Here is a 12680-nt window from a genome sequence, read left to right on the forward strand (position 1 = left end):
GGATTTAAATATTTTTTGTGATGTTAGTCATGACAGAATTTGACTGACAAGTGATGAAATTGCTTCTATTTCCACTGACAGTTATGAGGGGTTTTTTTGACAGCCCTATGAAATTTGTTCTTTGTTAATGTGAGAACAGCTCTAATGTAATTAAAATTATTTCTGAAGTCGTACATGGTATCTTTCCCCTCCTTTTGAAATTAATTTCTAAGTTACTTAATATAATTTCTGCATGTTCAATTGTGTTTGGAATGTGTTATATTTATTTTGAGTTCTGTCACTGAAAAATTTCTTTGCACATTTTTCTAATAAAAAGGTGAATGTGTGCTTCAACAGACTTGAAATTATCAAAATTGCCTTTTTTTTTTTTTTTCCTCCCCTTGAAATGAAAAATGTCAAGGTCAGATCAAAACATGCTGGTTGCTGAATTTCTTGAATGGCTTTTTGATTAACAATTTAATTCTAGAGTGTGAATATCACATCTGTGATAGCATGAACTGTTCTTGCTTTGCTTTAATTTTGCTAGGTAATGCATTCTGTAGTAAATGTTGTATTAAATGGGCATGTACTGAAGTTAGTGGCTAGATCAGGAGATATGCAGAAATGTATTTGGTCATGTTAGCATGCCTTCAAATACTAAATAAGGGGAAGGGAAGTAGTGTATTTGGTACAGTTACAGGTTTCCATAACATGGGAACAGAACTGCTTGAAAATTATTGCAGAACTGTTTGTATCTGGTTTCGTGTCTATGCTCACCTGTATGTCCAAGCAAAGGTCCCTGGCTCTTGCAGAAAAGGGGAAGCACTACGCTGCACTGTTCCTCATCTGCTGTGGACAGGGTAGAAACGCTGCCTTTTGAGGGGGAGCAAGGCTGAATTTTTTGCACTGTCTGTTATGCACTTGCTGTAATGCTGGTTTGTTTTTTTGTTTGGTTGGGGGTTTTTTTTCCAATTTACTGACATACTCTTTACTTTTAGAAAATGCAGTAAAATTTCAGCCTTGCAGAACACTTACTTGGTCTTTGATTTATAATTTCTGAATTGAGAAGATGTTTTGACTTTCTCCATGAAAGCCAGTCAACTCTTCAGAATTTTTTCTAATTTTTCTTTATTTTTTTCTTTCCTTTAAGATCGTGCCGGAAGCATCAGTACTCTTGATTCCTTAGATTTTGCAAGATACTCTGATGATGGCAATAGGGAAACAGATGAAAGAGTAGCAGGTAAGTGTTTTGTATGATTTAGGAATCATAGAATGCTAAGTTTACCATTTGACTGGTTGTTTCTAGCATAAGTATATTTAAATGAACATTCATGAAGATGGCAGGACTTCACTATTGTGGTTTAACTAGGCACTTAATGATATAATCATGTTTCAGACATTTCTACTATAATTACTATAAATATTCAGGCAGGTGTACTTCTGTATGATTCCAGATATCACCAAGGTGGAACCAAGCAGTATACTTGAAAATTGTGCCCAGTTTTTGACAATAGAACAGTATCTTGATATTGCCTACTGATGACTGCTGTTTAGCTGAAACATACGCTAAAATATTCTATGTAGTAGTCACAGAGTACTACATGGTGATAGCTTTCTGATACAAAGATCTGTAGTGAGTCATCTCTTAAGTATATCTTATGTGTAGGTCAAAGAAGCATTACCAAACCCCGAGCAAATTTGGCATTTTCTCAGTTCCATAAATCATCTTTGCTACAAATCTTAATTGTAGCGCTTTTCTTCTCATTTAATTTCTTGATTTTATAAGGTTCTTTCAAAGAAGTGGTAGGGGTTTTTGCCTCTTACAGTTGTTCTCAACTTAGGAGCCTGTGGCATTTCAGGATTTATGATTAGCTCACCAAACGCAGAGGCTGCTTTTCTATTATATTAGAAATTATTATAATAATCTCTTTTGCACGTCAGCCATGATTCTATAATCCAGGCTTTTTTCAGATAAGGTTATTCAGAACTTCTATAAAGGAACCATAAAAGCTCTCTAGAATCTGCTCCAGAATTATGTTTACTTCTTGCTGATTAATACTGTTCAATATCATGAGCACATGAAGGTTGTCCATGCTGACCTTTGTTCACATTGTTTAGCTTTATGAAACCTAAAATGATGCAAGCTGCTATGTCTTTGGTCCACACTGTTGTCTCTGCTCTTAACCACCATGCTTCATCCTAGCAGAAACATTGTCACATTCTTAAGCAAAGAAAAGGCTGTTGAAACAGTTCTGTAAGGGATCTTGATTCTGATATTTCCTCTCTGTCACTCTGAAATGGCAAACAGTATCGACCCAGAGAGAAGAAACAGAAGTGTTGGGAAAATTGCATTTTTCTTATCCAGCCAGTGTTTCTGAGGTAAAGGACTGGATTCAATTCATTGAACATGAATCAAATTAGGGTTTTTTGGTGCTCTGGTCTGAAACTGTAGGTGCTTACTGTTCTTTGATTTGTATGGAAACTTCCAGATTCTTATTATCTGTCTTTTTCAATATACATAGTCAGTTTCAAGGAGACAATAGTTGTAAATACACAGCTAATCTTCTAAACAAAGTGTGTTTAAGGAACCTAAGTACTTCTAAATTGTGTCCTGGAATACATGGAAGAAACAAGCAAATTCCAAATACTTAATTTTTTCATCATCTTTGTAGTTTTTTTCCTGTTTCTAGTCAATATTTCTTGTAAATAGTATTACTGAGAGAACTAGTTTGATCTTTGCTTGGAGTTGTCTTTAGTAACTGAATTGGATTAGAGATGCTTATAGACAGTCTAGACCAGTCAGAATTGACATCCGGTAGATCCATTAATCCTCTGACAGAACATTAACAAAATACTGATTACTTCCAGTATGAAATGAACACATCCTAATATTAAATTTAATTAAGTGCATCATAAAATGGATAGATTTTTGAAGAGTACAGTATATTAATGGACCACTGTCATACGTAACAGACAAGCAAATTATATGGCAGGATATTTATATTAAGTTTCTGCATTCCTTTAGAGAGGTTTTTTGAAGAGTTGGTAAAAAGTAATGTAAGAACTTGAACAAAGCAGGACTGGATATTATTTCTGGATGTTTGTAAAGACTTTAAGTTTTCCAAAATACCCTATTTATATTTAAAATTCTGTTTCAGTAGTAATTGCTTAAAATATTTTGCTTCAATTCTGTTTAAAACCATCTACCTGAGCAATAAAATTCAGAAAACTGGTATTTAATCTGCACATAAAAAATAATGTCAGTAGATGTTTCAAAAATTTTTCATATCCAGTTCCTTTTTTGAACAAACTCTGGTTTATAACTTGTGCTTTTGAAGCAGTTCTTAGCTGCAAATGCACTTTGAAACATAACTGGAAATCCATCCCGCTTATTTCTTCACATATTCTTTCTTCTCAGTGAAGAGCTTTGATGCTTAGGAGCTAAAATTGTAATCTGTTTTGAAAGCTTGAGGCCATGATCTGATAGTCATATTTTTCTTTTGATAGTTCTCCAAGTGAGGTTTGTACAGTTTCTTTTTATAAATGCCTTTCTCATGCAGTTATCTTTGGTTTTTACTGTTTGGACAGTACACATGATTTCCATATCAATTTCCCTAGTCAAATGTCAAATGAAGGATAGGAAATAAATGCACATCTGTAACTAAAAGAAGCTGGTCCTGAATCAGAAGAACTTTAAAACTGAAGTTATAACATGATCAGTTATGAATAGTTTTATATCACAACAAAGTTAAAAAGCATTGAATCAAAAAGTGTGCATGTATACCACCCAAAGCCATCATATTTCTGTTTTGCCATTGTGGATGGTGTTAGACTTAGCTGCCATATTTTTTTAATTTTACCAATCCAAAAATTCCTGGAAATAACTATGAAGACTTTTGTTTGAAATGGATTTCAGTATTTTAAATCTGTTAGCCCAGTTCATTTCATCTGTCATTAGAATCAAAATTTGGCCTAGAAAGAAACATGTTTTGAAGACTGTGTGTGAACTTGTCTCTTGGGAAATCTGATCGAAGGAAACTAAGTGAGTCTCTTCTATGATGTTATAGGCAGCTTGACTGAGAGGATGCAGGTTACAAAAGCCAGCCAGGATGTGAATGAGCATGACAAAACTAACTGCAATTTTCTTCCTTTTCTACTTGATCTTAACATAAATATAGAGCGCTCTGTAACAAATTGGGTAATACATTTGTAATCTGTGAAGAGTTTCAAAAAATATATGCATCCTTAGAGCCTGCAGTTTGCTAGACGGAAACAACCTGTTCTTTTAAGACTCGTTAAGTCTTGAATCTAAATCCATGTATGTATTGCTGAAACAGTTACTGCTAGGATAAAGTCGGTACTGAAGGATTTATTAGGCTTAGTAAACCTCCTCTAAATATTCATTTTCATAAAACAACCAGAAAATGTAAAACCCGTTCAATTCCTGTATAATAAGAGTATGCCTAGCTTGAAGTCAAATACCCACAACATTTGGTGTAAATAGTTCATCTGACATTCAGTCCAAGGATCTGAATCTTCTCCCACAACTTAAACTGACTGTGTGCACACGTTTGTTTGTGATCTAAACCCCCTACTTTCCATAATTCAAAATATTTAGTATTGCTAATCTGCCTTTGACAACTACTATTTTCAGTTATAATAAAATTAATTCTCGTTTGTGTTCTTAGATCTCCGTGCATTAACATTGATTTCTGGCTAGACTATGTATCTCTGATTAGCAGAATAAACACTGTCCCTGTCAGCATTTGAAGGAAAGAGATGAGTTGAAAAACCACTTGATTATTTTTGAGGATTTCATTTATCTAGACTTAGGTTTGCAGTTTCTGCTTTTTTATAGAGCCTATTTGTTTGCGTTTTAGTAAGTACTATTACTTGTGTGCAGTCAAAATCAGAGGAGAATCTTAAAACCCAAAAAAACCCAAAACAAAAACTAAACACAAAAAGCATCTGTAATACAATTGCTTGCTAACATTCTGTGTTCAATTTATTCATCCTGGAAGTGGGTCCGGTTTTGTCTTCCCATTTCCTGTCTTAAATCTTGTTAAGCATTTGTAAGGCTACTTAATTTCCTTCCAGGTTGATAGTCTCCAAGGGTTGGACCTGAATATGAGTCTGTTGTAGTTCAAGTCTCTCTGCAGCTGGTCCTGTCGCATTAGTTTAAAGGCATTAATGAGGCTGAGTCAAGTGTTGGCTTCCCACTATTAGAATGGTAACAAGTTCTCTGTTAACCTTGTTCATGATCTCTCACGGCGATCATAATTTTTGTAGCTTAATAGGCATATCTCATGCTGTCATACAAACTTTCCAGTTCAGGTCCTGAAGTGTTTTACACTGTAAATATGGTAACTTATTTTCTTCTTAGAACTTGTATCATGGAAGTGGGGAATTAGGAAACCTCAGGTCTTGAAGTATATTGTGATAGTGGCTTCAGTGTTAACTGCAGTCAGAGAATTTAAATTTCTTCTGATTAACTCAAAATGTGTGCACCAATCTATCAAATGTATTGGGATGTCATACATATTTTAGAGGGCATAATTTAGGACATCTAGAGGTCTACATTTATTTTGCAAGGAGGAAGAATTGAAAATGACAGTTAAGAAACAAACAACAGAACTTGTAACAGTGTGTCCAAATTTGAGGAAAGCTAGGTAAGCACAGGGTCCCTTGATACTTCAGAGAAGAACTGTTTCTAAAAGAAAATGCCAGAATGCTATATAGTGGCTTCACAACATTAAACTACCTTTCTACTGTTGTCTGAAGTACTTCATAATGAAATATGCAGAAGTCTGACAATATAATTCATATGTAGAATTCTAGTATAACGGGAAAATACTGCTTATACAAAAACAAGTAATGAAAATTTTTAGAAGCACTAGTTAATTCTTCAACTTTTTGGCCTTGGCCTGACAAGACTGCTGTTCGTATAGCTCTCAACTTGTTCAATATCCCAAATTGCAGGTTGTTCTTTACAGCTAACTTCTCAGGCTATGGTTCAGTAACTTATAAGTCACTAACAGATGTGACTGAATAGAGTAAGATCCTTGAGAAAGCTTCATTTTAAAGTTTCAAAGCTGAGCAGGCAAGCTACCCACTCTTGATAGGCAGTTCCCTTTTAAAGTGTATTAGATTAGCTGCATGGAAACTGAAACATTTAAAAATTGCTAATCTGAAAATATTGGTCTAATGGTTAGTTGCTTGCTTGAAAGATTCAGCTTTTTAAGTAAGTTTAACTTTTTTTTCCGATTGATATCTGTGTAGTGATTTTAGTTCCTCATAAAAAGCAAAAGCAAGAGTTTTCTCCCCTAAGGCAGAAGAGATTCTTCTGAAGTGGCCTTTCCTTGTAGGAAGATTAATCAACCTCAGAGCTCTAAATTTCTATTCCCTGCTTTCCTGTTGTAGAGGAGAATCAATTTGGTTCATACTTTTCCTAGGCTGTCTGCAGCAGTACTCTTATTGCATCGTCTTGAGGAGTGTCAGCTCCTTACTCCAAGTACTAGAATGAGCTGTACATGTTGTCAGTTCAGTCAAGCCTGAAGTTAAACTTTAGCTGGCTTTATCAATGCTTCTGAAGGCTTAACTTCTCTAAGGTACGTAAGCTTTACAAGAGAAGGAGGGGTGGAAAGAGAGATCAGGTCATTTATTTTAAAAGTCAGTACTTGACATTGGTTACAAAGAAAGGGGTTAGAAGTTGCATCTTTTTATTTAAGAGAATGACATATCAAGGAATGGGAATTTTCAGTGTTGATTTCATTAGTACACATGCAGAGCTTAAAATTTTTACATACTTTGGCAGAAGATTACATTTCGGTATAGCTGCTGAAATAAAGAGCTTTTAATCATAATTTAAAATTTGATTGAAAATGTTGTAAATATTTACAAATATTTATGCTTATATTTAAAAAACTAAAAACAAACTTCAAATAAAAACTAAATTTGTGACTGACTTAGATGGATCAAGGTTTGTATGGTGGCATTAGTAAGACTAGGAGATGAGCTTACAACTGTGACAGTGCTGTGTTGTAGTAGAATTGTGGCTGTTGTGACATGCTGTGAAGTGACAACTTTTCAAATATACTGTGTTTAGAATCTTCCACTGTATACAGAGAAACATGCAGCAGAGTAATTTACTTTTAAGTTTGAATGGGTAAAGTCCTAATGGCTTCAAATAATTTTCAGCATCATGACAGTTCACTAAAAATTAATTCTTGCCGTCTGACATGGGTTTGTCTGACATGAGTTTTTTGGCTTTCTACGCCCTCAGACATGTCTTATTCCTATTTTCCTTAATGGGATTCCTGAGTTTTTCTAGTTTGTGTTGGTTTTATAACCTTTTTTTTTTTTTTTTTTTTTTTTTTTTTTTTTTTTTTTAATTTCTATCATTCTAGTGCAGGGCACTCCTGATCTGCAACTGTTCTGGTCTTTGGAAATATTTTGCAAGAATAAAATGTTAACACATAGTTATTTCCATCAGAATTACTTAATTTGAATTCTTTACAATTTTCAAAAACTTACAAATTAGTAGCTTACAACTTAGTATCGTAACTGTGAATTAGTAACTCAAATGCAAGGAAGTGCTAAAATTATTAGATACTTTACTACAAGAGCATTTTCTAACTTTGTTGCACAGAAGTATTTGCAGATCAGCATTGCTGAATACTAGAGAGATTTTACATATTTTAATCATTATATCCTCAGTTGCGCTTTTGTATTGCTGCAGTAAAATTCTGTGCATCAAACAAGTTACTTTCATGTAGCAAATGTGGTGTACTGTAGTTACTCCTTCAGTTTTTATGGATAAATGCAAACTGAGTGAATCTTTTTTCCATGCATGCTAATTATCAAAAGATTCTTATTAACAGATGTTCAAAGGAGGAAACCGTTTTATTTGCAGTCTTCAGTAGCATTACTTGCAAGCAAAAGCCAATGCAGTGTTTCTGACATGCATTGTCCTTAAAATTATTTCAAAATTCCATGTTAAATTATTGACAGGCAACAATTAAAAATCTCATTAATCTTTTCTTATTAAAAGCAGCTACAGCTTTTTTAGTTTTGCATGGGAATAAAGTAAACATTAGATAATCTAATCTGTTTGGAATAGTTTTAAGACTTAAGTAAGATAGCTGGTTTGTTCTCATCTCTTCTAGTTGAGTACAAGATTATTTTCTGGTAACTGTGTAATATAAGTGGTTAGATTAATCTGAGAATTAATAAATGCGTGTAATTATCTGGTAGTTTGTTGAATAGGCTCCCTTAAATGCTCTAACTGTAAATGGCTGTGAAAAGAACATTTACTGTTTTACAGAGGTACAGGGTTTTAAAATTTGAAGCCGTGGTATGTGTATGACCCCAACATCAAAACACATGAAATTCCACTGGAAACAAAGTACTGCTGGCCCTTTTTGGAAGAAACATTGAAACATGAGAGGAGGGTGACTAGGAGGGTGAGGATGTGGAGTGGATGATAACGGCAGCTAGGATTACATATTTTTGAATCTCTAAAGCTGACTGTAGATCACTGAAAGTGTTGTATAGTCTAGAATCACTGGAAACTTTTAAGAATAATGGAGCCAAGACAGTTTTGTTTCAAGGTTCTCTAAGTACTACAGGAGATCTGTGTATTTTGCCTTTTTTTCTGGTCTTGTGCATCTCTTAAATGTATCCAACTAAATTAAAAATCTTAATCAACTCTAGGGTATTCCTAAAACTCCATTATTTTAAAGTAGAGATTTAAAATGAGATTCTTGGTAGTAAAATAAATTATGTTTCAAGTTCTGCCACTTAAACTATTAAAATTTCGGTGTATATTTTTATTTAAAAAAAAAAAATCAGTAGTCTCAATGGGACAGTACATTCACTCCAGGGTTTAAGCTTTGCTACATGGAGACAGCTTCCTCTGCTGCCAGCATGTATTTGCTTCATTTAGATCTGTTCTTTGATTGATCACATACTCCCATTGCCCCAAGAAAACAAAACAATTGACAGTATCAGCTGATTGTAAGAGTGGGGAAGAACTAACAAGTGTTTCCCAGTAATATGCAAAGTTAAAAGCAAGCAAAAAAAACCCCAAAACCAAAACAACCCCAAAATCCTACAGCGAGTCCTTGTCAGACAGCTTGAAATTTTGATTTAGCTAATTTAAGGCCAGTGAAACTATGGAAAATGTTCACCAGTTTGCTTTCAGACCAACTCTGCTGCATGTGTTCATAAGTTCCATAAAGATTGCATGCTTTCTGTTTAATACAAACTGTATATTTTTTTTCACACCCATCCTTGCTTTTTATATTTTATTTTTGTTTCCCTTGCCTTGGTTGGATGCCTGTTGTGTGTTTAATCCAAATCCCTGTCCAGTCCTGGAGTTTGAACTACGGAAAGCCAAGGAGACCATACAGGCCCTCCGAGCCAACCTGACTCAGGCTGCAGGTGGTGTACATAAACCTTTTCTTAAGTCTCTACTTTGAACAATGTAGAAGTAGCTGAGCTCATCCTATGTGAAAGAGTAAAATTTAGTTACTTTTTTTTCCTCCCCAGAAAATGAAGTTCCTTTGCAGGAACGAAAAAATTATAAATCAAGTCCTGAAATTCAGGTAGGTGGCTGGTGATAACTGAGCTTTGCATGGACTTTAAGATGGATATGCTTCTGCAGTTGGAAGGAAGATGAACCAAAGATGTAGTTTATTGTTTTCTTTTTTTCCAGGAGCCAATAAGACCTCTTGAGAAAAGAGCTCTAAACTTCCTAGTTAATGAATTTTTATTGAAGAATAGTTACAAGCTTACATCAATAACATTTTCAGATGAAAATCATGATCAGGTAAAGTTTTCTTGTTGGGGTTTTTTTTTTGTTTTACATGCCTGCTTTCCATGCTGTGATCTTGTAATAAACTCAGATAAATTTAAATTATATTTCCTGTGCATGTAGTTTACTTCATACATGTGAGTATTCTAAGAGTAAAACATGTTAGTTAGCATTTTCATATGTAAAGCATAGTTTGAAAACGCAGCAGTTTTAGGAGTATTTTCCCAAATTTGTAGGAAGGAGACAGAATGCTTGCATTCTTGAAAGGAAGCAAAACAAGAATTAAAATACTGTGAGTTATGTGTACTTAGACACTTTCCTGGGTTCTGATGGACACCGTTTCAGTTGAACTCAGGGATCTGTATGATGTAAAATTTTCAACATAATACTTTCCTTAAATCATACTCAGTTGATTTATACAGGATGTACAATATACTCATTGTTTGTCATCTCCTGGGCATATATATTTGCATGAGTGTACTTGACTATACTGTGACATTGAATACAGTCTTGGAGAAGCTCTCTGTAATGAGGTGTTAACTTAGATTTTTCCAAACAAAGCATGTGCTTTGATGCATTTTTCTCAAGATGATCAGTTTTATGACTCTGACTTGCATTTCATAGAAAAAATGTCTTCATATTTTTGGAAGGTTCTAATTACATTCTGCTGTTACTGGGTAAACAAAACACCCGGTAACATCAACACCCAATTCTGGTATGTTGCCAGAAGAATTAAGTATTGAATTCAATGTTAAATACTGAATTTCAACCAGTTCTACGTATAACTAGCCCTCCTACATTTTTTTTCTGCAATTCATGTCCTAATCTGTAAAGAAAATGGGTTGTTAAATAAAATTTTTGGATCATCCACTTAGGATTTAACAGTGCTAGGTTTCATACAAGTACTTGTGAGGATACAGCCCCCAAAAAAGATAAATAATAGATTTTTTTATGTGTTGTCAACTGAAAATGTTTTATGTTGTGAGACAATTAGCAAAAAAACCCAGGGAAGTCATTAATTCTGAAAAGTAAACATAAACATACTACAGTTAACTTACAGAACACTTTTTTTTTTTCTAGATTATTTGCATTATTCTTTCAGAAAATAATCTTTCTTCAGATAGGTGTATGTAGCAAATTGTGAACAGTAGGAAAAAAAATGAAAAAAAAAAATTGAAATGTAATGCTGTTAAAGAGAACATCACAATTCTTGTGTAACAGTGCACATGCTTATTTATATATACAGGCACAGAATAGTCTTGTAATAATAGTATGGTAACATGTCACTGGAAAAGGCGGGACATATAGTGATGGTTTAAGACAGGAGGCCCCAGTATTGTTTATGCATCTACACAATTAATACAGTTGGGTCCAGATTTCACTGAGAATAGGCATCTTGTCTGTCAGTCACCTATGGAGCTATTCGACTGTCTGCTTCTGGAAAATTACAGCTGTACTTGTGAATGAGATACAAACAGAACGATACCCCTATCAGTAGAAGCCTTCTATCAGTTGTACTGGCTTCTGCTAGAATTTGATCAACATTATATCTGATTTTAAGAAGTGTTCATGTCCTAGGAAGAAAAAAAGCAGCAATCTATGTTTTTGGGAGGTCCTTTCTTTAGTACATTACCTAAGCTGCCTTTAGGGTGAAACTGCTTTAGGTCATGAAATGGATCTTTTTTTCTACTTCTGTTTTTCGATATTTGTTTTAAACTTTCATCTCCTTTTACTACAGAGTATTCTTGACGTGGTTATTTTTTTGTTGTATGACCTGCAGTCAAATGAGGAAGAGAAACAAAAATAAAAAATATTGTACATTTTAGTTTCTCTTATTCCTTTGAAGGATTTTGAACTTTGGGATGATGTAGGATTGAACATTCCAAAACCTCCTGACCTGTTACAACTCTATCGTGACTTTGGAAACCATCATGTTACTGCAAGAGATGTGGTGGATGTATCAGTTGGTGTAGAAGATGATGAGTTAGACGCTGCTACTCCTGTACTTGGGAGCATCCCTGTATTTGAAACAACACCACAGCCAATAGAAGTAAGAGACTGTACAGAAGAAATGTTTCAGCTGTTTGCAATACTGCTTAACTTTATTGTACTAAACTTTTTTTCTATCTTGTGTTTAGCAATGTTTAATAGTGCAAAAATTAGAAGATCAAATTAGTGTGTTAAACAGTGAGAAATGGTCTTTGATGGAACAAATCCAAAGACTTGAGAGGTATGTACTTATCAATCTACTCAGCTGCTGATAAATGTTAGTAACTTCTCTATGTTTTTTAAGCACATGTATGAAAACATAAAAACTTAGACTTACAAAATTACTAGGAGTTCTTTAGAGCAGGGCAGTCTTTCCTTTTCAGTAAGTGGTATTTGATTTAGAAAAAAGAATGGACTTCAAACTGACTATTTCCTTTCTATTATCTACATAATCTAATTTTGTAATCAGTTTTGTTCTTTCAATGCAACTTCTTCATTTACTTCTTTGAAAACAGAATCAGTTCTTGTGTGTTCTGTGTGAGACTTTCTCCTTAGTCAGCTTTATTCCACTCCTTAGTACTGTGGTGTGCACAGCTTGCAAACACTGTTAAAAATGTTTGTTTTAATACTTATTTCAACACAGTTTTTCCTTCTACAAAGCAAGACTAGTAGAAATGACAGTTTCTTTAACAGCAACAAAAAAAGAGACTTTAAAAGTTTGGACAAGACATGATTCTGTAAGATGTCATTCCTTTTAAGAGATGTACCAATACAACTTATGTGGAAGTGCATAATTTTTAAGTGGCTTTATGGACTTGCATAGTTACCATTTCAAAGCCAGGTGGGGTAATAGATGTTAATTCACCACTATAGTATTTAAGTTTTGCAACCCAGATAG

At 34.1% G+C, this 12680-nt stretch overlaps 1 protein-coding gene across 6 annotated transcripts in view; it reads left to right on the plus strand.

Annotated features, from left to right (window-relative positions):
* The window catches only part of RELCH (RAB11 binding and LisH domain, coiled-coil and HEAT repeat containing), an 82276-nt gene that overhangs the window by 13918 nt on the left and 55678 nt on the right, over positions 1–12680 (plus strand). For 4 of the 6 annotated variants that reach the window (XM_074899562.1, XM_074899563.1, XM_074899565.1 and 1 more), the window contains exons 2-7: positions 1130–1219; positions 9349–9420; positions 9529–9584; positions 9695–9808; positions 11640–11843; positions 11932–12023. In XM_074899562.1, coding sequence (XP_074755663.1) covers positions 1130–1219; positions 9349–9420; positions 9529–9584; positions 9695–9808; positions 11640–11843; positions 11932–12023 — 628 coding nt within the window. The remainder of the gene's footprint in view (positions 1–1129; positions 1220–9348; positions 9421–9528; positions 9585–9694; positions 9809–11639; positions 11844–11931; positions 12024–12680) is intronic. The other 2 variants (XM_074899566.1, XM_074899569.1) reach the window with 1 other exon arrangement.

The sequence above is a fragment of the Athene noctua genome, chromosome 2 (genome assembly GCF_965140245.1).
Source record: "Athene noctua chromosome 2, bAthNoc1.hap1.1, whole genome shotgun sequence".
NCBI classification, from domain to species: Eukaryota; Metazoa; Chordata; class Aves; order Strigiformes; family Strigidae; genus Athene; species Athene noctua.